The 26942-nt window shown below is 41.1% G+C and overlaps 1 protein-coding gene across 9 annotated transcripts in view; it reads right to left on the bottom strand.

The window, feature by feature from the left end:
- The window catches only part of LOC139445297 (glycine receptor subunit alpha-2-like), a 140574-nt gene that overhangs the window by 58746 nt on the left and 54886 nt on the right, over window positions 1-26942 (bottom strand). For 7 of the 9 annotated variants that reach the window (XM_071226428.1, XM_071226452.1, XM_071226461.1 and 4 more), the window contains exon 2: window positions 16833-16932. In XM_071226428.1, the coding sequence (XP_071082529.1) occupies window positions 16833-16932 (100 nt within the window). Of the gene's footprint in view, window positions 1-16832; window positions 16933-23351; window positions 23814-24286; window positions 24400-26942 lie in introns of those variants that run through there. The other 2 variants (XM_071226443.1, XM_071226468.1) reach the window with 2 other exon arrangements.

The following is a 26942-nucleotide window of genomic DNA, read 5'->3' as shown; positions in this document are numbered from 1 at the left end:
ACACAAACACACGCACGCACGCACGCACGCACAAACACACGCACGCACGCACACACACACACACGAAAGCACGCATACACACGCATACACAAGCACACACATTTACATAAATCAGACGCTCTTTGAGTAGTGAATCCTCTGTCAAGATATTTCCATGTAAATCGTCGCGCTGTGCTGTTAACCAAATAGTTTGTCTCATGTAAAACACACTTAAAGCTTTTAATGTGAAATTGCATAATGAAAGCCAATAACAGGATGCATTAACACACCATGGCTCCCTTCTCAACTCTCGGTGAATGTCAAAATACTTTTTGAAAACTAATGATGTAAAGGATATCTAGATGGTTCCATTGTCGCTGAATACAATTCACTGTGGACACTGGACCAACTGATATTTATCACAAATGTGTTTTAACTCAAAGTAAGTCTCCAGCCTGGTGTCACATATACATCCTGAGTGGAAGTCTCTATGGATTGTTGTTGTTGGCTTTTTAGTTTGCGCACTTTGTTTTCTTTCCTTCACGGATGATTACCCCTGAGTATCACTGAATCATTGAATCTGTCGGAGGGACAATTTTGTCTGAACCTCCACAAAAATTATTTTCAATTGGTGTGATTCTTTTTCTTCAAACGGCCCAGCAAAGTACCTCTTCCATAACGTTCCAATGAGGTTTTCTCTGATTATTGATACTCATCAGGAGTGATTAATACAGTAAACTACGTTTATAACGAACACACTTATAACGAACTGACGGATATAACGAACTTACTTTTTTGTCCCGACTATTTGCTGTAGTTATGCTGTGTATATGCTTATAACGAACTACGGTTATAACGAAATAACATTAGTGGTCCCTTTGAGTTCGTTATAACCGTAGTTTACGGTAAATATGAAATAATCAGTCAGGATTATTAGCCGAAACCGATTCCATTGAGTTTGAAAGGTAAAATAGCTGTGCAAATATGAATGGATCACTGAAAATCAGTGATGACACCAGGTGTTTGCGAGAAGGGTAATTATGTCCTGCACTACAAGTTGCACCCGCGATTCTCATAATTTGCATAAAAAGTAATTTTAGTGTTTATTGCCTACGCCTCACATCAATATGGTCTGTAAACAATCGAGTCATGACTAGACAATCTAGAACGTGCATATATGTAGTAAAAATCTATGAAATGCATTATCCCACGTCAACAATATAGGCAATTTGCAGTCCATGCACATCAGGCCACGGTGTACCGTTTCACCCCCTGTGCTTTTGGATCTGTGATTGGCTGGGACACATAGAAATGGCGCAGCCAGGTTGGTGATTGTATATCAAACTGAATAATCTGAAATTTCATCATGGGCATCATGGATGCAAGCCACGGATAATTGGGATGACAAGTTCTGGAGCAGATGCAACTGGAGCATTGTCAAATCAGATGCGCATCAAACTGATGAAGACACTGGACATTTGCAGCATCACTACAAAGCAACCGGTCATGTACACACCGCGATGTCGTCCGTCATCCAGGGCAGTTGACAACCAGTAACTGACAAGACATGAACAAAGCTCCTTCTATAAATAAAAACACTTCCGTCGAGGCCACCGTATAATTATTTTGTCACGTTTCCCAAGCTTTGCACGAGACTTAACTCATTTTCCGGGCATCTGAACTAGGATTAACTTTACTACACTTGAAACCGACTGATGATGTGGGGCTTTCAATCACTCGGGAATGATTTTAAGACTTCTACTGCACTTTGCATACTTCCTAGAGCAGGGCCTGCATGGCACGTTGCAATATAAGTGCAATAATCTTGGACGCGACGTTAAACCCAGTTTTACCTCACCTCACCTCACCTCACCTCACCTCACCTCCTGGAGCAGGGAATGAATTTCCCGCACACTGAAAATGAATTCCAAAGTATTCCGGATCATCACTACCTGTATACACATCTATTCCTGTCTGGTGTAAATTGTCGGCGAAACTGGTCATCTGTCTGTGTGTGTGTCTGCATGTGTGTCTGTCTGTGTGTCTGATTTTAATTTGTCTGTGTGTCTGTCTATGTGTCTGTCTGTGTGTATGTCGGTGTGTCGGATTTTAATTTGTCTGTGTGTCTGTCTATGTGTCTGTCTGTGTGTCTGTCTATGTGTCTGTTTGTGTGTCTGTCTGTGTGTCTGTCTATGTATCCTTTTGTGTGTCTGCATGTGTGTCTGTTTGTGTGTCTGATTTTAATTTGTCTGTGTGTCTGTCTGCGTGTCTGTCGGTGTGTCGGATTTTAATTTGTCTGTGTGTCTGTCTGTGTGTCTGTCTATGTGTCTGTTTGTATGTCTGTCTGTGTGTCTGTCGGTGTGTCGGATTTTAATTTGTTTGTGTGTCTGTCTATGTGTCTGTTTGTGTGTCTGCCTGTGTGTCTGTCTATGTGTCTGTTTGTGTGTCTGTCGGTGTGTCTGATTTTACTTTGTCTGTGTTTCTGTCTGTGTGTCTGCCTATATGTCTGTTTGGCTGACTGTGTGTTTGTCTCTCTGTCTGTATGTGTGTATGTCTGTGTATAATCTGTCTGTTTGTATATATGTTTATATATGTATCTGTCTGTTTAACTGTGTCTCTAACTGTGTATTTGTCTGTGACTTTATCTGTCCCGTGAAGATCCGGGTTAGAATAGGTCTTCAGCAACCCATACGTGCCGTAAGAGGCGACTATGCTTGTCGTAAGAGGCGACTGACGGATCGGGTCGTCAGGATCGCTGACTTGGTTGATGAATGTCATCGTATCCCATCCCAATTGCGTGGATCGATGCTCATGACATCAATCACAGGATTTCGAAATAGTGCTGAGTGCGGCGTAAAACAACAAATAAACAAGTGTGAGTCTATAAGTGCGTCCGTCTGATAAGTGACCATACATTCACACACGACCTGCGCTACATGCATCGTGCCATGTTCAGCGATGAATAGGAAGACATAAAACACTGACGTTTTAATTTAGTGAGGCACAAGCAAACTTTACTTCAAATGGCCTGACACTTGAAGGGTAGTCTAGTTAAAGGGCACAATAGAAGCGTCCCTCGGAACTTAAGTGTGGGCAAAGAACTCGACATTTGGTAACAGACTTTATTGCATCCCATCACCGAGCTATGAGCCTTGCGTCAACACTTCATCGTCGCGCAAATACCAATGAATCCCCTGATCAATGAGTCGAGACTGAGCTCTATATCAAATACTGGAAATAACGACTCGGATATGGCGCTTTGTATTATTGGGTGGCCCTAACGGTTGTAAATTAACCCTAGATGGCATTTCAATACGGGATACCGGAATGTGAGTTCTTGGGAAGCTGTTTGTATTCCCTGGAAACAACTGTCACGATGTGTGTTTGCAAGCTTTGATACGAGCTTAGGTGAGGCAGTTGTATTGCAGCACATTTTGCTTCGTGTCTTGTGTGAGTGGCGAGTGCTTCCGGTAGGGTACGACATGCTTCCCCTTGTCGCGATCACCTGGTGCCAATACTGATTTTTGCTGATCCATTCATAGAACGTTCAGCGCTTTTTCTTTCGGAAAATAAACGAGAGTGATTTGTCTGTGGCGTTGACGTTTTGTATCATTATACAAGGTGACTCAGTACCCAAAGGTGTGGAACGTTGCTCACAATATCAATCACTCGTTTGTCTGGATTTGCATAATTATAACAACCAATTGGTCAAATGCATCGAGGACCTGTGGGACTAGAGGAACGAGCTCCACAAAAAAAATCAACTAGGAGGAGGCAGAGAAACGGAAACTACAGAACGACATGCGCATCCTGAGGTTGGCAAAGGTGGTTAGTCTGACCAAAAAGATAGTATCCAGGAATGATTGACTGGATTGACTGAATTATTTACCAGGCCGCCGTCAAACAGCTGGTTTATTACTGAGTGTGCGTTAATCAACACACACACACACACACACACACACACACACACACACACACACACACACACACACACACACACACACACACACACACACACTACGGTTATAACGAACTCGAAGGGACCACTAATTTTAGTTCGTAATAACCGTAGTTCGTTATAAGCATATATACAGCATTTATACAACAAATGGTCGGAACTAAAATATTAGTTCGTTATATGGGTCAGTTCGTTATAAGCGTGTTTATTATAACCATAGTTTACTGTTTACATAACTATACTACTACCAGCATTTGCGTTTTAAAAAAGTACAAAGATACAATGATTCGTTAATTCGAAATGTTGTTAATACGGGCGGCGATATAACTGAGAACGATACTGTCCTGATAAATGGGGTTGTACTGTATGAAATCTGGACACCTGATTATCAGAACCATTGTCGCGTCTGGAGGACATCAGTCGACTCTCTGTAACCGGTAACACTGGTGAAGACAGATAATTGACAAATTGGTAACAAATACATTCCCTTCTCGTTGCTACACCTGAGAAGTGTTTACCAAGCCATAGGGCAATGTGGTAGCGGTGGCGCCATCTACAACTAGGAGTGGTTATGGAAGGCGCCATCTAGTGGGCGGTTTGGCATCCCTCTATTCCAATGACTGCCAATCCTAATTGACTTAAAGCCAATGCCAGGATCGACATGCAGTGTTCTGTACTGCCATGGGGTTGTTGCGTCGTTGAGACGGATATGGAATAACAGTTTGACTTTATGTTTGATTAAGTGATATAAATGTTTTCTTTGGGGTTGATGAAGTTATTTTTTTTCTTCTGAAATCTTGCCAATAAATTAACAGATATCCTGGGTCTGGAGAACGTATCCCCCACAGCAAATAAACTTATCGTTCTTTCACAATTTTACATTTCCAGTTTTGTTTTTAGTTGGTTTATTGAACTCGATGTGTTTAATGTATTTTGTTAGTTTCGAAAAATAAAGGACATGGTTTAATAAGGGTATTTAATACCCAGTAAAAGGCAAGGTTAAAATTTTTTTTTATTTTTTTTTCAAATATACGTTTTGGATATCATTTGGGGAAATAATTGTTAAAAAGGTTTAAACTTTTTTTGAAAACTTTTTGCTATGAGAAAATCGGCAATCAAAGATTAAACGTCTCCAGAACCAAGTGTGCCTGAATTATCTTTACCCACATACCGAAAGATCATCAGCTTGAAATTAAAGAATGTTTATGTCACATTATTTCTTCGTTCGTCCTTTTTCATTTATTTTACCCATGAGGGGCATGTCCCAGTCGCCTAAGACGCTGCAATTCGTTATGGCCTGCCAGAAGTTCATGGTTCGAATCCCGGTTCGCCTCGATTATGTTTCTAGGTTTGTCAGCACCATACCCGTGCTCTTGGGTTTCACAGAAGTGGTAAACGTCTGAGACCTGCATCACTTCGGGGTTTCCACATTAAGCTGCCACGCTTGATCAAAGCAGCGTAAAAGCACTCCCTCACCCATACCATTTTACGTGCTTTTATCACAAGTCAAAAACGTGCAGCCATTGGAAATAAATATTAGTTTTTTCAAGTTTGAACCTAACACATAATATGTCAATCAGGTGTGAGTGCCATGGCAGATTAACTGTGGTAATATGAAATAATTCGGAGTTCCTTAACATCTTTTGAGTAGTTTACATATTATGCACACATATGTTCAACACTACGTCATATAGTCCTCGGCAATATACTGTTCTAGGTACTGTTCTTATACTGACTGGGGAACAAACAGCATGCAAATACATGGACACAACTTCCAGGATTATAAGAAATCTCTGCTACAAGCAGAGTCCATTGTATGACTCCGTGCCGAAACCTGGCACTGACAGAAGTTGAACTCCATAAGTCTACAATGTCTTCCTTAATTGTTAAGGGTTTTAATCGTACACTTTCTATTAATGTGGAGCAATATTAATTTCCAGCAGCTCCAGTACTTGGTATATACATGTAACAAGTTTTAAGGTACAGTCGAGAAACCTCTTTCGACGAAGCTTTTAAAGAGCGTTATACGATTCTTGCTGTTGTTTGATCAGGGTTATAACATTCAAGGCCTCAGTAGGCTTTCTGGAAGACATGTGGAGGACATTTCAAGTTTGACCCATCAGTGACAAACATCATGTGCCATGTGTTTCCTTGTTGTGACTTGTATAATGTGTTCCCGTGGTTTTAAAGTGTTGACTTGCCTGTGCATGTGTGTGTGACGGCTGCCACCGGTGGGGCAGGATACGAATAACACCTTGTATCATCACTCTTTGATTGTGATTCATAAACACATGATACAGTCGGAATCGTACAATGGACTCTGTTTTAGAAGATTGCGGAAAGGGTTTGTGGGTTTTTATTTTACATATAAGTCATAAAAAACGAAAGGTCATCTCGTGTGTTGGCGCGTTTCCTAGTGAACAGTAACACCCCCTTGCGCAGCTGCTTACAACAATATCCCAATGCACACATATATGCATCTTTGTCAGCACACTGCACACATACTTGCATCTCCATCAGCACACGGCATCGCTCCTGGCGGCAAACTACACATACTCCGATGTGAGTTGAAGAAATATTCGTTTACTCACTAAATATTTAGACATCGACGGATTCATAATGAATTCTGATTATTGACCCAAACCCTCTTGTGTGAGAGTACTGTCGAGACCGGAATACGTCAATACCACATAGTGTCAATATTGCATAACCATATGTTCATTGTAAGGGATCTCTCCCGTTTGCTTTCATGGACCACCAAGTGTATTGTGATCACGATTCGTTTCCGAAAGTATTTGTATTGTCATCTCCATCATTGAGATCCCAAGGGCATCGTCTTTGAATTTACAAGGCTCTTTATACGTCGACGAATTGAGTTCTACGTATTAGTGTGAGTTCTATGTATTAGTGTGAGTTCTATGTATTAGTGTTAGTTCTATGTATTAGTGTGAATTCTATGAATTAGTGTGAGTTCTATGAATTGGTGATGAATATGTGATAATCATATGATAAAGGACACAGCTCACAATCACAGAGCACCTTGAACACGTGTGTTTATCTGAAGTGGGCACTTTACACAATGATGTATCACCTTGTCCAATACTGAAGCACTTTGGGTGTTTATTGGTTTAATAGTTGGGGTGAAATCCGTCCATATAGTTATATCCTCATCAGTCTTGATTACAGACAATGATGCATCTCTGTGGCAGTCGAGGTGGTGATAATGGACTTGTTCGACAGTTTTTGATTACATGTTATTTGAAGAAGAATGGCAGACGAAACAGTGTATTTCAATGTTATTTCAGTCATAAAACTGAAATGATGTCTCACTATCTGGTTGAATAGTCAAACTAAACACAAGGTGATGTGACACGTTAAGAAGAATTGGAACTGTTTGAAATTCAAGTTTTGTATCTACAATAATATAATATGTAGTCTTCCACAACGATAAAAAAAAGTGTGTTGTTGAAACATTTGAACATGTTGTATACATGCTAATTCATACTTGAACAATTATGCTTATTCATAATTCATAATCATTGATGATTTTAAATTATCCATTCTTATTATTTTTACCTCAATTTTACCTATTTCGGCGGATAATCGGATTGGTTCCAAGAACCTCATACTTGTCGCCAGAACTGATTTAAATGGGGACTGGGAGGCCAAGCTCTGTGTATTGATTGGCGGCAATACCTCTCCATGGCATTGTTTCAGTACATCATATACACTATACGTTCACACCGCCGGACCTGTATTAATGCAAACAAACACATATACTCTTCAAAAAAGGAAACGCACAGGTAGATTTTTAGTAAAATTATTGTAGCTAATAAAGACGAAATATTTAATTTAATATCATAGATACAACTATAAAATTTTGGAGCTCGATGGTCTCATGTTGGCGTTGTACAAAGGCATTGAAAACTGTTCATTGTCATGTCACATAAGGCCACAATGTTGCGCTGAACTCGTGTGACCGCCCCGGGCAGCAATCGCGGCTCTGCATCTCCTCGGCACTGACTGGATAAGTGTACGAAGTGTGCGCCATTCTGCTTGTAACGCGTTGGCCAGTTGTGGGAGTGCTTGCCTTTTTATAACCACTACCACGAGTTACGAATGCCATAATTTGCACGTGCATTTTGCTTTACTGTTTTCCTCCATGACATGTTTAACAAGTGTGAAAACAATGCAGTTTATGATATTGCAAATCGACAATGGTTGCTTTTAGACGCACCGTTTGTCGAATATCAGGCCACCAGCATTTTCCAATAACATATATCCAATTTATATACCGGATTTTGTGTGTAGTCAGATTAAATAAACTACATACTACCTGTGCAATTCTTTTTTTGAGGAGTGTATGTCCTCCCATGATGAAGCCTTTCATTACATACAGACCAATACATTCACGATGTTGTCAGGAAAGTTATACCAGATTGCAACTTCAACTAACTGACTATGCCGAAAATAGAGAGCAATAAACCTGGCACACCTGGGCATTGTATAACTGTTATTTGATGTTAGTATTACTGAACACAATACATTGATGGCACTAGTTAATACAGACGGAGCATCGATATCAGCTGACCATGAAACTACGTGCTTCTTGCTACTGTGTACACGCAAGGTAGATGTTCTAACGGCTGTTTCTGTCTTTGTATTTAAAATAGACTTTGCATTTTACATTTACAAGTTGCAGTGTGGTCATGGTTAGAACTTTGATAAGTCCAGGTCTTTATGGCAGGCATTTATTTAGTGTGGATGTCTAAAAACAACCGGTGTCAACACACATCAAACAGCACAAAGCGAGTGTGTACATGTAAAGGAGCATTCAAAGCCTGGTGACTTTAACCTGATTTCTGAGTAACAAAGTGTAGAAATAATAACTGCAGTGTGAGTGACTTGGGTTTAAAGTCACTTTGAACAGTATTCCACTCCCATGACGGCGTGTCAGCTTAATGTAGGAGGAAAGGTCGAAGTGATGCAGGTTTCAGACGTTAACCACATACACCTAGAACTGTTATAGATTGACAGACGGGTGAGATTGGACGGATTCAAAAAGTCATCCGAGTTCCGTGATTGGAATATTGGCCAGCGATATCCTGACTTTGAACTTAACCACTACGAGTCAAACAGCATGCTTACAAGCTAAATCAAAATTTCATCCATATGATGGTCAGTTAAAATAAACTGGTTCCGCGATCTACAATGAGAGCAAGAAACAAAACATGTCGCCATTAGGATTCCGAGTACCAAGTATGTGCTTGTCGTAAGACTTAAAGGATCGAGTGGTCAGGTTCGATGACGTGCATGACTGCGCTTTATCGTACCCCGACGGTGTTGGAGTGGTGCTCATAATATCAACCACTGGTTTGTCTTGCCAAGACTCGATTATTTAAAGACATCCGTGTTATAGTCGGTGTATTATTGAGTGCGGCGTTAAACAACAAAAAAACAAGAGTTTACTAAAAACGCACTGCTTGATGATGTATATTTGATACTTTGGAGCTGATTATTAACTCCCGGTATCCCAGCCAGCCTTTCTGGTATGCCCGGTAACTGTAGACCTTATTGTAGATGTCGGGACCGATATGCCATACGCAGGTAGAGACTGCCAGGATATGTATAGTATGTAATGATATTAGATGAAGTGCCAGCCCTTAAACACTGCGCGAGCATGACATCAATCAACAGTGCTGCTCGAAACAAAGTCACATCGTTTGTCATCATTACCCTGTGCTCCTGGCACTCGATATGTTAATTAAGCATCCAACGAACAACGTAATAAGCTGGCGTTAATAGAACACTACTACATCTCTTTAAGTGGTTCTGTGTCATGGTTGCGTTGATAGGTCATGTACACTCGTCATTAGTGTGTTTCTTCCATCATACGATTGCTGTCGGTAAGCCAGACACACTACTTGACACGGGCGCTATTTCTTGCGTATCTCTACACCTTTACTCGGTAAGGAGAAACCAATTACACTATGTTTACATATACTGTACTCATTAATGTGGCACGGAATTATGGTGAATAGTGCTTTACAGTCAAGTACCAGCGATTCATAAAATCACAAAGGAGATGGCTTCAAGAAAATTGCTTCATTTATCATCATCATCATCATCATCATCACCACCACCACCACCACCACCACCATCATCATCATCATCATCATCATCATCATTATTATTATTATTTACAGATTAAAGATAAAAAATGCAGCAAAGATGGTTTGGGTGATTCTGGCACAGTCAGGCTGGTTAGGCTCATCATCAGCTCAGGGCCCTTGACCCCTCTACACGCAGCCCAGAGAGCGAATGGGACTTCTCCCAGGAAGCGCTGCCTTGTCAAACCCACCCACAACTTTTCGGAGAATGTGAAGACTCCCCAACACTGCAGCCCTCTGCATTACCCAGATTGTCAGAAGGGCTGTATTCCTGTTAGCAAACCCGGGTACTCTCCAAATGTCAGTCAACAGATTGGGAGGTACCAAACTGAGACACCGAGAACAATGGGGAGTCGGACAACTTGGTACTTGAGATGCAAGCGTGACATTTCGAAAGCAAGGTCTGCATATTTGCCATGTTTTTCCTGAATCTTGTCAATCACATTACTATCGAAAGGGACAAGATCAGGTGTGTTGGCCTGGATACGTCTGAGGCTGTAAACGGGCCTATTCCAAAGGATTTTGTATTTATCATTTTCCATGACGCCCTCTGCATATTCCAGGTCGTACCATAGATGTACCTCCAGTAATAAAATAAAAAACGGTAATAAAATGATCGAGCCACGCCATCGTGTCGCTTAAGATTCTGTGTCTGTGCCAAAGTTGGGCATCCACTGACAATGTGTTGGACAGTCTCATTAAATTCATTACAATATCTACATTTCATATTCACATTTTGATGCAAAATCACACATTGACGGTTTCGAGTGGAAAGTGACTGGTCCTGGGCCTCGTTCCTCAAAGCGACCTTGGCGCTACAATAATCATAAGCCTATGTTAAAGTATAGGACTTACGATCACCTTAGCACTAAGATTGCTTTGAGGAACGGGGCCCTGAGCAGCAAACAGAAAGCCTTCTGTTTCACTTTTCAGGCCAGTCGACCTCATCCAAGCGAAGGACTCTGCAGGGCTGCTGACCCTTCAACCCACTGCACATAGCCACTTACCACATTTGACAAAATGTTTATTGATTATTTCACCCCCAGCACGCAGCAATATTCCAGCTATATGAGAACGGCATGTAAATAATCGAGTCTGGACCAGACAATCCAGTGATTGATATTATGAGCAACGAACCACGCAGTCAACCAAGTCATCCGGCCTGACCACCCGATCCACTAAGTCGCTAGGGACCTATTCTAACCATTGCGAAGGCTTTAGGATTTGTTAGATGGCCCTGGAGCGATTTTAAAAATACCTCCTGATTAACATATTGTTTGGGGAGAACTCTTGAAAATGAAACTGTGACGGGGCCTAGTTCCAAAAAGCGTTTTAAGGCTATAACAACCCCCACTCTTCAACATAGACTTACGACAACCGCAGTGCTAAGAGTGAGTTGGGTTTAACGCCGCTTTTAACAGTATTCCAGTTATATCGCGGCGTGTCAGCTTAATGTGGGAGGAAAGCCCGAAGTGATGCAGGTCTCAGACGTTTACCACTTCGGTGAAACCCAAGAGCACGGGTATGGTGCTGAAAAACCTAGAAACATAATCGTGGCGAACCGGGATTCGAACCCACAATCATAGGTTCTGGCGTGCCCAATGGACGCAACTCTGCACAACGAATCGCGGCGCCTTAGACGACTGGGCCACCCTTGCCCCCGCAGTGCTAAGAGAGCTTTGTGCAGCGGGGTCATGTTTGCTGGACAGCGTGTGTCGAATAGTTCAAAGACAGAACAATGAAAGCACATGTACCACAAGATTGTATGTACAGTAAACTACGTTAATAATGAACACGCTTGTAACGAACTGATGGATTAAGTGAACTTACTTATTTGTCCCAACTATTTGCTGTAGTTATGCCGTATGTATGCTTATGACGAACTACGATTATAAGGAACAAATATTAGTGGTCCCTTTGAGCTCGTTATAACCGTAGTTTACAGTGCATGTAAAGATAGACGGACTAGTTGTAAAATTTAATGGTCTTTCCCGAATGGTCATTTCTAGCAGAAGAAAATCGCATTCGCCAAATGTATAATTTCTGCATACCACACCACACATACAATGATACAATCAGTCGAGAGGACGTCACTTGCCAGATTGTTAAGTAGTCAATTATTCTCACTAATTTAAATCAAATAACATAAATTAATTCAGAAGATCAATGTGAGGAATATTATTTGTTTGTTTGTTGTTTGTTGTTTTACGCCGCACTCAGCAATATTCCAACTATATGATGGCGGTCTGTGTAAATAATCGAGTCTGGACCAGACAATCCAGTGATTGCCATCATGAGCATGGATCCAAGCAATTGAGATGCGATGACATGCATCAACCAAGTCCCTTTAACGACCAACATGGTTTCTGATGACCTATTCTATCGGACCTTCACTGGTCTGAGGAATGGTTAAAAAAAAGAAAAACATGGTATTAATTATTGTTTAAGTCCTATTCTGCAATCGGTGAACGCCAAGCGTCCCCAAAATAAAGCGAGTTCTTTTTCGCATGTTTTCTTCCAAATTAAAACCCTTTTGGGTGACATGATGACACTGAAATAATGTAATTTACGGTCTCGGAGATGACACTGACATTTTAATAAATCTTTCACCCACTACATTATGTCGCGTTGTTGAGATGGGCGTGGCTCGGCGTGACCCAGCGGGTGTGGAGCACGGCGGTATGGTGACAGATGCTCTCAAGTAACGTGGTTTGTCGACAGTTAATTTGATTGGTCAGAATGATACGAAACCCCGGGGAACTGCCTGTAGTTATACTGAGCAAATTAGGATGGTATTAACACTCAAGGGAGAAATCCTTATCATTGATAGCAGCGCCCCTTGGAGAGGTAATATATTATATTTTCGAACAGACAAAATGATTCTTTCTTTCCAACATGCATGAATGATTTGTACGCGGTGAATCTTTATGATAAATATGTTTGCGCACATTTTCATCTGAATAGTTATTTTGAGCTGAATTCGTAAACGCTTTAAAGTTTTGTTTACAACTCTGGGGGCGGTCGGGTAGCCTAGTGGTTAAAGCGTTCGCTCGTCACGCCGAAGACCCGGGTTCGATTCCCCACATGGGTACAAAGTGTGAAGCCCATTTCTGGTGTCCCCCGCCGTGATATTGCTGGAATATTGCTAAAAGCGGCGTAGAACCATTCTCACTCACTCACTCACTCACTCACTCACTGTTTACAACTCTGATATAATGATTGGTTGTAACGTATAGCCTGTTCAGCTAATTTTTAAGAAACTATTACACAACGAATACACTTTACATACGTGGTATTTCAAACATTAAGTAACGTTCATCTCTGAATAGGAGCACATACTATAATTTCATTTTATGTTTGACGTACATTTCTGTACAATTACTATATACCTAATATCATACAGACCTTGGACAATGACTACTTATAGACTTATAGAAGATAATAATTGTGGTATACTGTCACAAAGACATATTTCACAACTAGTCCATCATCATTATTCTAAAAGCGTTTCAGAAACAGATCATTGTGCCACGCCGACAACGCATTAACATTTGGAGGAGAGAAAGTAACGGTATTTTGTAGAATGTATCGTAGATTACTTCTAAATGGCTTTATATTCAGACATTTTGTCCCTCTTGGGTTAAGTTAAGTGGCTTCGTGATCTCTAAACTCTAATTGTAACATTAAAGTAGGTATGTTCCCTGATCTGATTGGCCGTTCGACAATTACAATCAAATATTGAATATCGATCAAATTCAACATAAAATGGCCGCTCGACATCTAAGCTCATCGTGATGAGATTTCATTGTGGCGACAACATATGTGAGCACGTCCTCAAACACACACAACGTTAAGTGTCGTATTAGACAGCGGCGTGTAAACTGTCTTCAGAGTTATGATGGAGATAACATTTGGGATGCAAGTGATGGTTGAGATGAAAGATGGTTCAGCCGACTGGTGACCACACTGATGCGCCCCGCTGCATGTACATCCACGAGATAACCATCAGTGTGATGCAGTGGTCACCCCTCACGTGTCCGCAGATTGGATTAGGCGCGTGCGCTCACATCACTGACTGTAATGAAAATAGCCGATCTTTGAACAACGTATTTAGTCTCACTGATCAACGATGACCCTTGGACGCACACTAACAGAATAGACTTGAGTGTCTTGGTGATTGGTTTATCCTGAGCAGAGTCCACAACGTCCTGATCAAGGAAACTGTCTGAGTTGGATCATAAATAACGGGTTCTTGGTACAGTTATTTCAAGTGATATAACCATTCACTCAGTTCTCATTTTAAGTATTGGTAGTTTGGGAAAATATAAAGTTTAGAAATTAAAATGTCAAAATTATTATTGATTGTCAACGTACACAAGCATATATTTTATAAGGACATACTTCGCATCAAACAGGGCATTAAAACGCCGGGAGCATAACGGAATCATAGTCGCAGTTCTAGCACAAAAATAATTGTGTCAAGATCTGTTCCATAATCACCAGAAATCTCTGCTCAAAGTGTTTTTAAATTGAATACTTCGGTACTAATAAACAAGAAAAAAACATTTCTATAGTCAAAATCTCCACCAAAAGCTGAGTCTGCAATTCCGTCATTGTCGTAAAAGGCGACTAAAGGGAGGGTCGCTGACTTGGTTGATGCATGTCATCATATCCCAATGGTGTGGATCGATGCTCATGATGTCAATCACTAGATTGTCTGGTCCAGACTCGATTATTGACAGACCGCCGTAATATTCTGGAATATTGCTAAGTACGGCGTTAAACAACAAACAAACAAACATTCATGGGCATGTGTTAATAGATAACTATGAAATAGTGATGATACCAGATGGTAGTGGAAAGGTAGGCGTATCCTGCCCCATCTAACAGAAAGGGTCACAAACACATGCAGAGGCAAGCCAATTATTCAACTGGAAACACACGGGTTCATATGGTACACGTCAAAACAGGGAATTGCATCGGTAATCGTTTTTTATCACTGAGGCGTCAAATGAGAAAATGTTCGCAACTGGTCTAACATAGCTGTTAATGCTCCTTGTTTGTTATGTCAACAGACAATTGAATACAACGCTTATGCTATTCAAATCATTTACAATATAATAAAGCTTATGTTGATATTGTTAAACGGACTAAACTATCGTTACTTCTGATGTATTGTATCTTTTGTTAACAACGGCATGGGATGGACATGGATCCCCACTATAGCACTCATCAGATAATGCATCGCTATTAGTCATAGTCACGTTGTGAAGGGTGGAATTGATGGCTAAAGTCTGGCAGTAATCTTCTGTCTCCAGGGACGTCTGTGTGACAACAAAGGTCGAGATCTGATCAAAATGCGACCATCCATTCTCTGTTAATTGTAACGTGGTGGCAATGTTTTGACACATGACCTCCCATCGTGGAGGATTCCTGCATGTTGGAATACATATTTATATAAAACAAAACATGTATTATTAACACTGATTGTACGATGCAATGTGAATGTGTTTCTTTTATATTCATATTGGCGTGATGCGTTGTCTCATATGTATTATATTGATTACACGCTTTGTAGGCAGCAAACGAATTCCATTATTATCCCGAACAGACCCGAAAAACAGATTTATATTAAGTGAAATACGCAGACATAATTGGATTCGTAATGGTAGAGAAACCTGATACATTTACCGACCTTCACCTTCAAACACACCAAATGAAATACCAGAAACTATTAATTGACCTTGACCTCAACCTTGAAATTAGGTCGACTCAACCTTTGTTGGGTAAATTTGCGCCATGTTTAATTTCTGACCTCAGGTAACCTTGACCTTGACCAATATCAAATCAACGTCTAATCCCGCTTGATACACACAAAACATTGTGACCGTAATATTTCACTAATCGATAATGGGTGACCTTCGCCCTCAGAGTACGTAGAAGACACCTCAGGCATGATTCCTGATGCGGCGCAATGCAATATTCAGTCATTGTTGGTGCGTTGTTATTCCTATGCAGATGTTTTGAAGAGTTTTGTCAAGCTCATTTTACGACAAGTTCACTTAAACATGATGTGGATTGTGGATATTATTTTTCAATCCTAGTCCTATTTCAACCGAGTTGCAGTAAAACAAATCAGTATCCGTTTGTGTAACATAAGCTGCTGGCGTGAACCTATACATCATCCCTGAAGACAGACTTGCAGTTGATGAAGATGAGATGAAGATAAACCCTGCACATAACCGAGTACTTTGATATTTTGAAGGTCAGCTTGCCTAGACACAGCATTAGATATCACCTTCAGGATCAACAGCAACAGCCGAAGTAAATACTTCTGTATGCCTATCAAAGAAGAAGTAAATACTTCTGTATGCCTATCAAAGAAGAAGTAAATACTTCTGTATGCCTATCAAAGAAGAAGTAAATATTTCTGTATGCCTATCAAAGAAGACGTAAATACTGTCGAGGATATAGCTTAGCTGGAGGACATTAAAAAAACTAGTTTCCGTTAAGCGTCGTCTCCATAATGTATTTATACCAAGAAGTTTATATACCTACTACTTCAGAATAAATACAATGGATGCGTCGTGTGGTCGGATGTATGTTTCACTGGCATGGTTATTATCTGCGTTTCCTCGTTCAAAAAGCAATGTTAAAGTGAGTCGTTGGATCCTTGGCTGAAAATTAGCACATGGTATGACGAAGATAATAGGTGTTGTTCCTACCTGGCCTGACCCAAGGACATCCGGGGAATCGAGGAGAAGAGGGTCAAGTTGACCAGCACGGGCATGATTGGTCCTGCCATGAAGCCACGGCCTGATGTCACTGAAACACACAGACAAGGACAATAGATACCATTGTCAAGACACGTCCAGATGTCACTGAAACACACAGACAAGAACTATAGATACAATTGTGAAGACACTTCCAGATGTCACTGAAACACACAGACAAGGACTATAGATACCATTGTGAAGACACGTCCTGATGTCACTGAAACACACAGACAAGGACTATAGATACCATTGTGAAGACACGTCCCGATGTCACAGAAACACACAGACAAGGACTATAGATACCATTGTGAAGACACTTCCAGATGTCACTGAAACACACAGACAAGAACTAAAGATACCATTTTGAAGACACGTTCCGATGTCACTGAAACACACTGACAAGAACTATAGATACCATTGTAAAGACACTTCCAGCTGTCACTGAAATACACAGACAAGGACTAAGGATACCATTGTAAAGACACGTCCCGATGTCACTGAAACACACAGACAAGGACTATAGATACCATTGTAAAGACACGTCCCGATGTCACTGAAACACACAGACAAGAACTATAGATACCATTGTAAAGACACTTCCAGATGTCACTGAAACACACAGACAAGAACTAAAGATACCATTGTGAAGCCACTTCCAGATGTCACAGAAACACAAAAAGGCTACAGATACCATTGTGAAGACACTTCCAGATGTCACAGAAACACACAGACAAGAACTAAAGATACCATTGTAAAGACACTTTCAGATGTCACTGAAACACACAGACAAGGACTATAGATACCATTGTGAAGACACTTCCAGATGTCAATGAAACACAAAAAGGCTACAGATACCATTGTGAAGACACTTCCAGATGTCACTGAAACACACAGACAAGAACTATAGATACCATTGTAAAGACACTTCCAGATGTCACTGAAACACACAGACAAGGACTATAGATACCATTGTAAAGACACATCCAGATGTCACTGAAACACACAGACAAGGACTATAGATACCATTGTAAAGACACTTCCAGATGTCAATGAAACACAAAAAAGCTACAGATACCATTGTGAAGACACTTCCAGATGTCACTGAAACACACAGACAAGAACTATAGATACAATTGTAAAGACACTTCCAGATGTCACTGAAACACATAGACAAGGACGATGGATGCCATTGTAAAGACACTTCCAGATGTCACAGAAACACACAGACAAGGACTATAGATACCATTGTAAAGACACTTCCAGATGTCACTGAAACACACAGACAAGGACTATAGATACAATTGTGAAGACATGTCCCTATGTCACTGAAACACACAAAGGCTATAGATACCATTGTGAAGATACTTCCAGATGTCACTGAAACACCCAGACAAGGACTATAGATACCATTGTGAAGACACGTCCCGATGTCACTGAAACACCCAGACAAGGACTATAGATACCATTGTGAAGACACTTCCAGATGTCACTGAAACACCCAGACAAGGACTATAGATACCATTGTGAAGACACTTCCAGATGTCACTGAAACACCCAGTCAAGGACTATAGATACAATTGTGAAGATACTTCCAGATGTCACTGAAACACCCAGACAAGGACTATAGATACCATTGTGAAGACACATCCAGATGTCACTGAAACACCCAGACAAGGACTATAGATACAATTGTGAAGCCACTTCCAGATGTCACTGAAACACCCAGACAAGGACTATAGATACCATTGTGAAGACACTTCCAGATGTCACTGAAACACCCAGACAAGGACTATAGATACAATTGTGAAGATACTTCCAGATGTCACTGAAACACCCAGACAAGGACTATAGATACCATTGTGATGACACATCCAGATGTCACAGAAACACACAGACAAGGACTATAGATACAATTGTGAAGCCACTTCCAGATGTCACTGAAACACCCAGACAAGGACTATAGATACCATTGTGAAGACACTTCCAGATGTCACTGAAACACCCAGACAAGGACTATAGATACAATTGTGAAGATACTTCCAGATGTCACTGAAACACCCAGACAAGGACTATAGATACCATTGTGAAGACACATCCAGATGTCACAGAAACACACAGACAAGGACTATAGATACAATTGTGAAGACACGTCCCGATGTCACTGAAACACACAGACAAGGACTATAGATACCATTGTGAAGACAGTTCCAGATGTCACAGAAACACACAGACAAGGACTATAGATACAATTGTGAAGACACTTCCAGATGTCACTGAAACACACAGACAAGGACTATAGATACCTTTGTAAAGACACTTCCAGATGTCACTGAAACACACAGACAAGGACTATAGATACCATTGTAAAGACACTTCCAGATGTCACTGACACACACAGGCGGAGTCGGTCGGCTGGGGATATCGTGTTAGAATTGGTGGCAAAGGGCTCCACAAAGGGATCCCGTGTATCCGAATACGTCTAAATTGGTTCATAACGTGGCATCGTATGGCGTCGCCATCCGTCGCCAGATCCAGGCTCCATTTTTAAGTCACCGTCATATACATAGAATATTGCTGAGAGAGGCGTCAAACAACACTCACGTTCGTGCACATTGTGGAGACACGTCTGGGCCATTTCCCTCAGCCCCAGCTTTTACAAACCAGCTGTTTTGAAGTACATGGTGCATGCGCACACTCAAACTTGCTTACTTGCTAAAACACAGGGTCATAATTAGATATAACCTCATATTTCTGTATTGAGTGTGTAAGTGGGTGAGTGAGTATGGGTTTCCGCCGCTTTTAGCAATATTCTAGCAATATCACGACGGGCGACACCAGAAATGGGCTTCACACATTGCACCCATGTCGGGAAGCGAAACCGGGCCTTCGGCGTGACGAGCAAACGCTTTAACCACTAGGCTACCCGACCACCCCTTCTGTACTAAACAACACATTGATATTCAAAGGTAACAGTGTCGTTTTGTGTTCGTCTGTATATAGATGTATATGTGTATGTGTAGTCTAATCTGATGTGCCCAGGTAAAAGTATATGGTGCTGTTCCTGTCGTTGCTTGATCCTGTGCGGTATAGAATGGCGCGGGCACTAACAAACATGCAAGTTTGGGGGCAGCAATTCAGGTTTATGACGTCAAGGGACTACCTTGTCCGATTCTGGGCGGCAATGTAATCTTGATGGGTATATTGTTCAATTGCACATGGTGAAAGTGACAATCAAGAGAGAAGTCCAACGTGATAAAATTACAATTTGAAAGACTGAGACACATTTAAACAGCGACATAAAACCGGTGGTAAGCCATGAAATGTTCAGTTGTCACCTGACAAATAAACCCGTATGACGATGTATGAGGTCCGCCCACTGGCGCTTACCGCTGTGAAAGGGGTAGCGGGTGGTCCGCGACAAGTAGTACGATGGGTATGTGCGTGTCCTGTCTCGGCTAACAACGAGTTCTAGGGGCAAGTTCAATAGCACATAATAGGACGTGCTGACGCGAGGTGCCAGAGAGCTGTGAAAACGGTGACAGCAAATTTTCATAGATGACAACAATTGAGAAGTATCGTGACAATGAAGGGAAGTCATTTGCTGTAAAAATGGAATACATTTTTTTCCCCAGAGAGCAATAATGAAAGTGTCATGTCATTCATCAACGGTTGAGACCTTAACGTAGTGATAGTTCACTAAATGAAATCCTCAATTAATCACATGTGATGTATTACATTATAGGCCAGTTCTAGAGCCTGAGTTTTTAATGATTAGGTCACGCCAACCTAGCTTCGACTTAATTCATTCGTAGTTAACTTCTTTTTAACGACTTTGAGAGAATTCTGCTATCGACTTGTCAGACCGACTTCTTAATAGCATTAAGAGCAACACGTGTGTCCACGTGAGCGTTGTCAATGTCACCGTCATGACCTGCACATGCATAACACGTGTGCCTGGGACAAACCAAATGTCTTTGCCCAAATTCTGTGTAAAGCCTACTTGTCTCAAACGCGTTTTGTGAGTTCGTTCCACTTATCCTGAATTACCAGAAGTCAAATAGGAAATTTGACAATTCATTAGTCAAATGTGAAGAACCGCCTTCACGGCACAGTTACCGCCACACAAGGACACCTGGGCAGGTAACAATCATGTATTGGATGTACTCTGCTGTACCCCTATGCATTAACGGAATCACAACGTTGTGAAGAAAAACAACTGTAGACAAAACAAATTCCATATATTTACCTTTAGGAAAAACGGTATTAGACATTCTTGACTATCTCATCATTGAGTTGGTGCGTTAAATCACTCTCCGAGCACTTCTACTTAAATATCTTCAAAATAATATACTACTTACATGAAATTACGAAAATCTGATTCTTTCATATTACTGTGGTTAATCTGTCTTGATATCAAAAATCGGGTCGTGACATTGAAAATTAACTACAGCAGCATGAAAGAATGGGCAGTTCCTTAACTTATTTTGAGTAGTAGATGTAAACAACGATCATTGTGTTGTACAACGTGCTGTAGGTGGTGAAATGAGCCGGATCGAAATGTTCTCTTTATAGATAGACCAGGAAAATAAACAACGCTTGTTTTCACGACGCGCTGTGACAATATTTTCATTTTTTTTCAATGTTTCCGCCATGATTGTGGAAATACAAGCAAGCACTGTGGGGCATACGAGATAATGTGAAAACCATAAGGTTGAGTTGATGTCGCTTTACAACTCACCGAGTCGGGAAATACGTCGTTATCGGCACAAGTGGGTCATTATGTAAATACACGTATTGGTTCCATCTCAGAAATATCGTCGGTGTTCTGGTTTGTGGGATTGCCGTTGAATTTCAACGTTCAAGTTTGATGGAGTGATTATCCATCACTCCGTGTGAGAGACGGCATGCAATATAACCCTTTTCGGAGAAATCGATAAAAATTCATCCCGAATATCTTATTAACAAGTTTCTTTTCTCGTTATCGGTAATTTCATATGTTCATGATCTTATGCGACTCTAGTTTGCTGCTGAAACTGATCTCCGCATCCTCCTAGGGCATCAACCTATCCATGGTTCTCGTTCAGAAAGAGTTGTGTTTGAACAAACATTGAAACAGGTCCCAATAAACCTGACTGATGGGACGATATCAATGTCAATATTAAAAATTAATTTGTTACTAATACCAATACTAATTCTATACGAATAATCAATATTGATGTAAACGTATCTGCTACCACGTATTTATTATTAGTATTGATATTGGTATTTATTGTGGTATTGAGGCTGTAGTCGCCTCTTACGGCAAGCACGGTTGCTGAAGACCTATTCTAACCCGGATCTTCACGGATCGAGGTAGCGCAGTGAACTATAAAACTCCTCCGTTAGATGTGTTACTACGATAAGCAATGAATGAGTGAGTGAGTTGGGTTTAACGCCGCTTTTAACAGTATTCCAGTTAAATCACGGCGTGTCAGCTTAATGTGGGAGGAAAGCCCGAAGTGATGCAGGTCTCAGACGTTTACCATTTCGGTGAAACCCACGAGCACGGGTATGGTGCTGACAAACCGAGAAACATAATCGTGGCGAACCGGGATTCGAACCCACAATCATAGGTTTCTGGCGTGCACAAGGGACGAAACTCTGCACAACGAATCGCGGCGCCTTAGACGACTGGGCTACCCGTGTCCCCGGTAAGCAATGACATTACCGATATTACCTTACAATATCACTGCGGTAAAATACGCATGTATATGCTAACATCTGCTATCTGTGACCTGTACACTTGCTATGTAGGCTTCCAATAGTCAGGCCCCGGGAACAGCTGGTACCGAGATACGTGGGACGTTTAAGAGATATTTGTTGGTGTTGTAAATATATATTACATATAATTATATACATACACATATGTTGGTGGTACAGGTAGAATGGCAATAAACAGTTTTCATATCACGGTGAGCGTATATATTAATTAAACAATTTCTAGGAGTTCCCAAGATACCAGTTTACTACCTGGGAGCGTTACTACACTGATGACACTCTGACATGTTTTTTGTGACATAACTTCCCCTTTCTACGATTTGTCCGCTCACGTCAGGGTTAGTGTTGAATTTGGAACATGACAATTATACCCGTGAAGATCCCGGGTAGAATAGGTCTTCAGCAACTATACTTGCCGTAAAAGGCGATTGTGTTTGTCGTAAGAGGCGACTAACGAGATCGGGTGGTCAGGCTCACTGACTCGGTTGATGCATGTCATCGATCCCAATTGCGTGGATCGGTGTTCATGACATCAATCACTGGATTGTCTGGTCCAGACTGGAGTATTTACAGACTGCCGTCATATAGCTGGAATATTTCTGAGTGCGGCGTTAAACAACAAATAAACAAGCCCATTACTTTAACCAGAACATACACTCAATAAAATCATAATCTACATAACACAGTTGCACACTGAAGCACCTAGCCTACCTGTCGTGGGAACCAATGCTACCTGGCACACCTGTCTTGATTGGATGGAGGTATACAATAGTAATCCGATGAAGAAGTCCTGGAGAACAAAGTCCACTCAGTGATAAAACAGGTGTATAGTCCAGTGAAATAATAAACTCGCAACCTTGCTCCAGCGTTATAGTGTAAGCATCAACTGGCCGCTTCTCCGATAAAATTAAAAACAAAAGAAGTGCCCTTGTTCCTAGGAAGTAAGAATCAGGTGTAGCTGATGCCTGTATAATCCTTTAGTCGGGTTTCCCCTAAACAGATAGATACATGCATACAGGAAAGGTTTTTCATCTGCTTCCAATGTGGTTCCAAGAGTTATATCAATGCGTGCACCGACACAAGGGATACACCACGGCTTCCATCGCGTACAGAGTGTACTACAGATAACGGCGCGTGGAGCACGAGGACTCGACACACACGTGGTCGCAGAACATGCGGAACTGTCAACATAAACATCACAGCTCCAGGAGCAATGGAATCTGCACCAGCACGACAGCTGATTGGCACTGAGATGAGGATGCAGCTACTCCCATACTCGACAATCCGAGGAATGGGAACCTGACGCCGGATAACAGTCCTGACAGCGAGTGTTCAGAGAACGCAGAAAACCTGGCGTGAACTTGTCAGTGCCGTTCTTTCTCCCGATTGCATCGCGTTATTCCAATAATCCTCACGTTCCTCGCCTGGAGATCGTGTTGATCTTAATAGGACATCTAATCAGAAATATATGTAGTTGAGTGAGTGAGTATGGTTTTACGCCGCTTTTAGCAATATTCCATTACTATCGCGGCGGGGAAACCAGAAATGAGTTTGTTTAACAAATACGTGTAATTCTTATAAAGATAAGATCAGAATCATGCACATGCATATTCAAACGAAATACAAATATTCCCTCTAAATACTACCTGTCATGTTATCCACCGTTAAATGCCACCAGTAGCTTACAGTAGCTGTACGTTCAAGATAAGGCACGAATCCCGTCTTTTCATACTCATAAACAAGGACTTAAAAGGCGCACGCATTCTCCGCATCAGTCAATCGCGACGTTGTTGTCTGACCACAGTCATCTCGTAGTATCTGTCGTATGTTTTACTGAGAAGATTACCCATCCCTGTTGATTACACGACACCGAACACATCCTCAACGGTCAGTCTATCCCTCGCTAAGCCGCTTAAATTGGGATAAGACCTTCAAATAGCTCCACAAATATGCAGTAAATGAAGACATGTATATGTCTCGACTAAAACCTAATCGGGATGTGTCTCATATATGCAGCTTGATCTGTACTTATACTTAAATGGTTATGCGTGTCTCGGACCCGTGGGATTCAAATGAGCTGGAGATCTATCGTATCTGACTCAGACGTCTGTATTAATTTCATTCCACGACGCAGCATCTGCGACACACGATATTACTATTGAATCATTCATCACACGCTGGTTTGGTATAGCTGTTTACGTAATGCATCAATTAGACGTTGGATGATTGCACTTCGCGGCATGAGGGAAACACAACAGACGAGACGAGGAAACAGTTTCTCACGCATTGCCATAATTAATCTCCTCTACTTAGCAAACATTTGTAAAAAGATGACACGCGTCCATGCTTTTAAAAGCTTTATTTATTCCCCTGTTATTTGTACATATTTACTTAATCCAGCGTTATGTAGCCTGGACAATACTTTGAGGTTCTGATAAACCGATCTGCCATGACTACCACGGGTATGTGCCAATGTTAACCATCGCATCAAGTCAGCTAGGTATTGATCAGTGCTTAAACCCGCGTTCGACTGCAAACATAGGTATTTGTCAGTAATCAACTTAAACAGATTGCTCGCAGGTATTCTAGTTGGTTTGACCGCCTGTACACTCACAGGGATACAGGCAGGTTTCACCATGTCATTTAGCGTCCAAACTGTTGATTGACAGGCGATATCAAAGAAAATACCTGGCCAACTGATAGCTTTGCAGGGGAGTAATCAAATACGCGCCCGAGTTGCTGAACAATGAAACGCTATAACATGTAATTAATCGCAGAAGTAATAACATTTTTTATTGTTTTGTGCGGGTGGAAGTCACACGAACATATGTATTGATGACAATTTGCCTGTAAATATTTTTTGCTTTGTTCAGATGACAAGCAAAGGCTACATAATATATGTCAACGTGAGTTCTGGAGGGGTACTTAGTGTGATAAGAGTTCAAGGAGACAGTTTCCTTCTAGTAAACGTGTTCTGTTCCAGAAAAACCCAGGCCTGACAATCACCTCCGTTAAATTAGTTTGGATTAAGGAAAAACTCTATTTTATTTATTTATCCCTGGGGATACTCGCAACTCATTTCTCCTGAAGACAAACGGAAGCTAGGCACCATACGTATCCATTTATTAAACGAAAAACATGAGTGATTGTGCAGCGTAAGCCTGCTAACTGAGAGTGTGACCACATGTTAAAAAACTATGTGATAGAATCTTCTTGCACGGATCCAGAAGTTCTCGCTGAATGCTAGTATTGAATTATATTGTTTCATTATCCATCAGGTCACGTTCTTGACTCCAGCTTATCAAAATCTGCATTGATGGAAGGCATTTCAGATAAGATAATTCAATGTCTCTTTATGGAAACCTGTCATGGTCATATTTCTGCTCCTTAAATCCTTTTCTGAATTAATTCGGAAACGTCTACACAATGGTTTTTAAGTTGATGGTGAATGAGCGTCATTCCCGTTTTACCCAGTATTGGATAAATACGCACTTGTGTTTACGTGTACCTATGTTGTGAATTTTCTTTTCAAGCTTGTTCGACAGTTGTCGATGGGTCTATAGTTGGTGCGTTCGTCTGTAGTGCCTAAAGTGCGAATTCTGTTCCAAGTGTCAGTGATACTTTCATGATTTTTGAACTGATAAAATATTGCATATGGCGACATACAACTTGGTAATCAATCAACCACATAATCTTTATACTATATATGTATATGGCACGTTCCATATCGAGGTATATCAGAACGGCAACAGTTGCAAGTAGTAGTAGTAGTAGTAGTAGTTGTTGTTGTTGCTCGTATTAAAGACCCGTTCTATATCGAGATATCTCAGAACAGCAACAGCTGCAAGAAGTAGCTGTTGTTCGTATTAAGGACATTTTTGCAATGAAGGTGTCAACAAAACTCTCCGAAGCAGAAAAACGAAAGTTAATTCAATTTCTATTTTCAACCAATAGCGAAATTCTAGAAATGTTAAACGTTTTTGGAAAATGTTTTTGTCGCTTTTTGTTTGTGCATAAAAAATCCCAGCGTTTGATGCTTCTGTGACCAAGCTCATTAGTAACCCTCGCATGCCAAAATGTCTGGCGCCAGGGTAACCTAACCATCGTCGTGTACAAATCTACGAAGACTACACATTACATAGACACTGAATGGGCTGTCAATCGCTTCCCCCAAAACATATTAACTTATTATTTTCAACTTCTTCCATGTTGTGACGAGACCCTCGGGGCTATAGAAAATAACGGGTTCAAGAGAAAACACTCCCGTCTCCATTAACATACCAGCAGGGTGCATGTGCTTGT

The sequence above is a fragment of the Haliotis cracherodii genome, unplaced genomic scaffold (assembly GCF_022045235.1).
Source record: "Haliotis cracherodii isolate W230 unplaced genomic scaffold, xgHalCrac1.p SCAF_10, whole genome shotgun sequence".
NCBI lineage: Eukaryota > Metazoa > Mollusca > Gastropoda > Lepetellida > Haliotidae > Haliotis > Haliotis cracherodii.
Note: the sequence above shows the minus strand (reverse complement) of the source record. Positions and strands in the feature narration are given on the sequence as shown.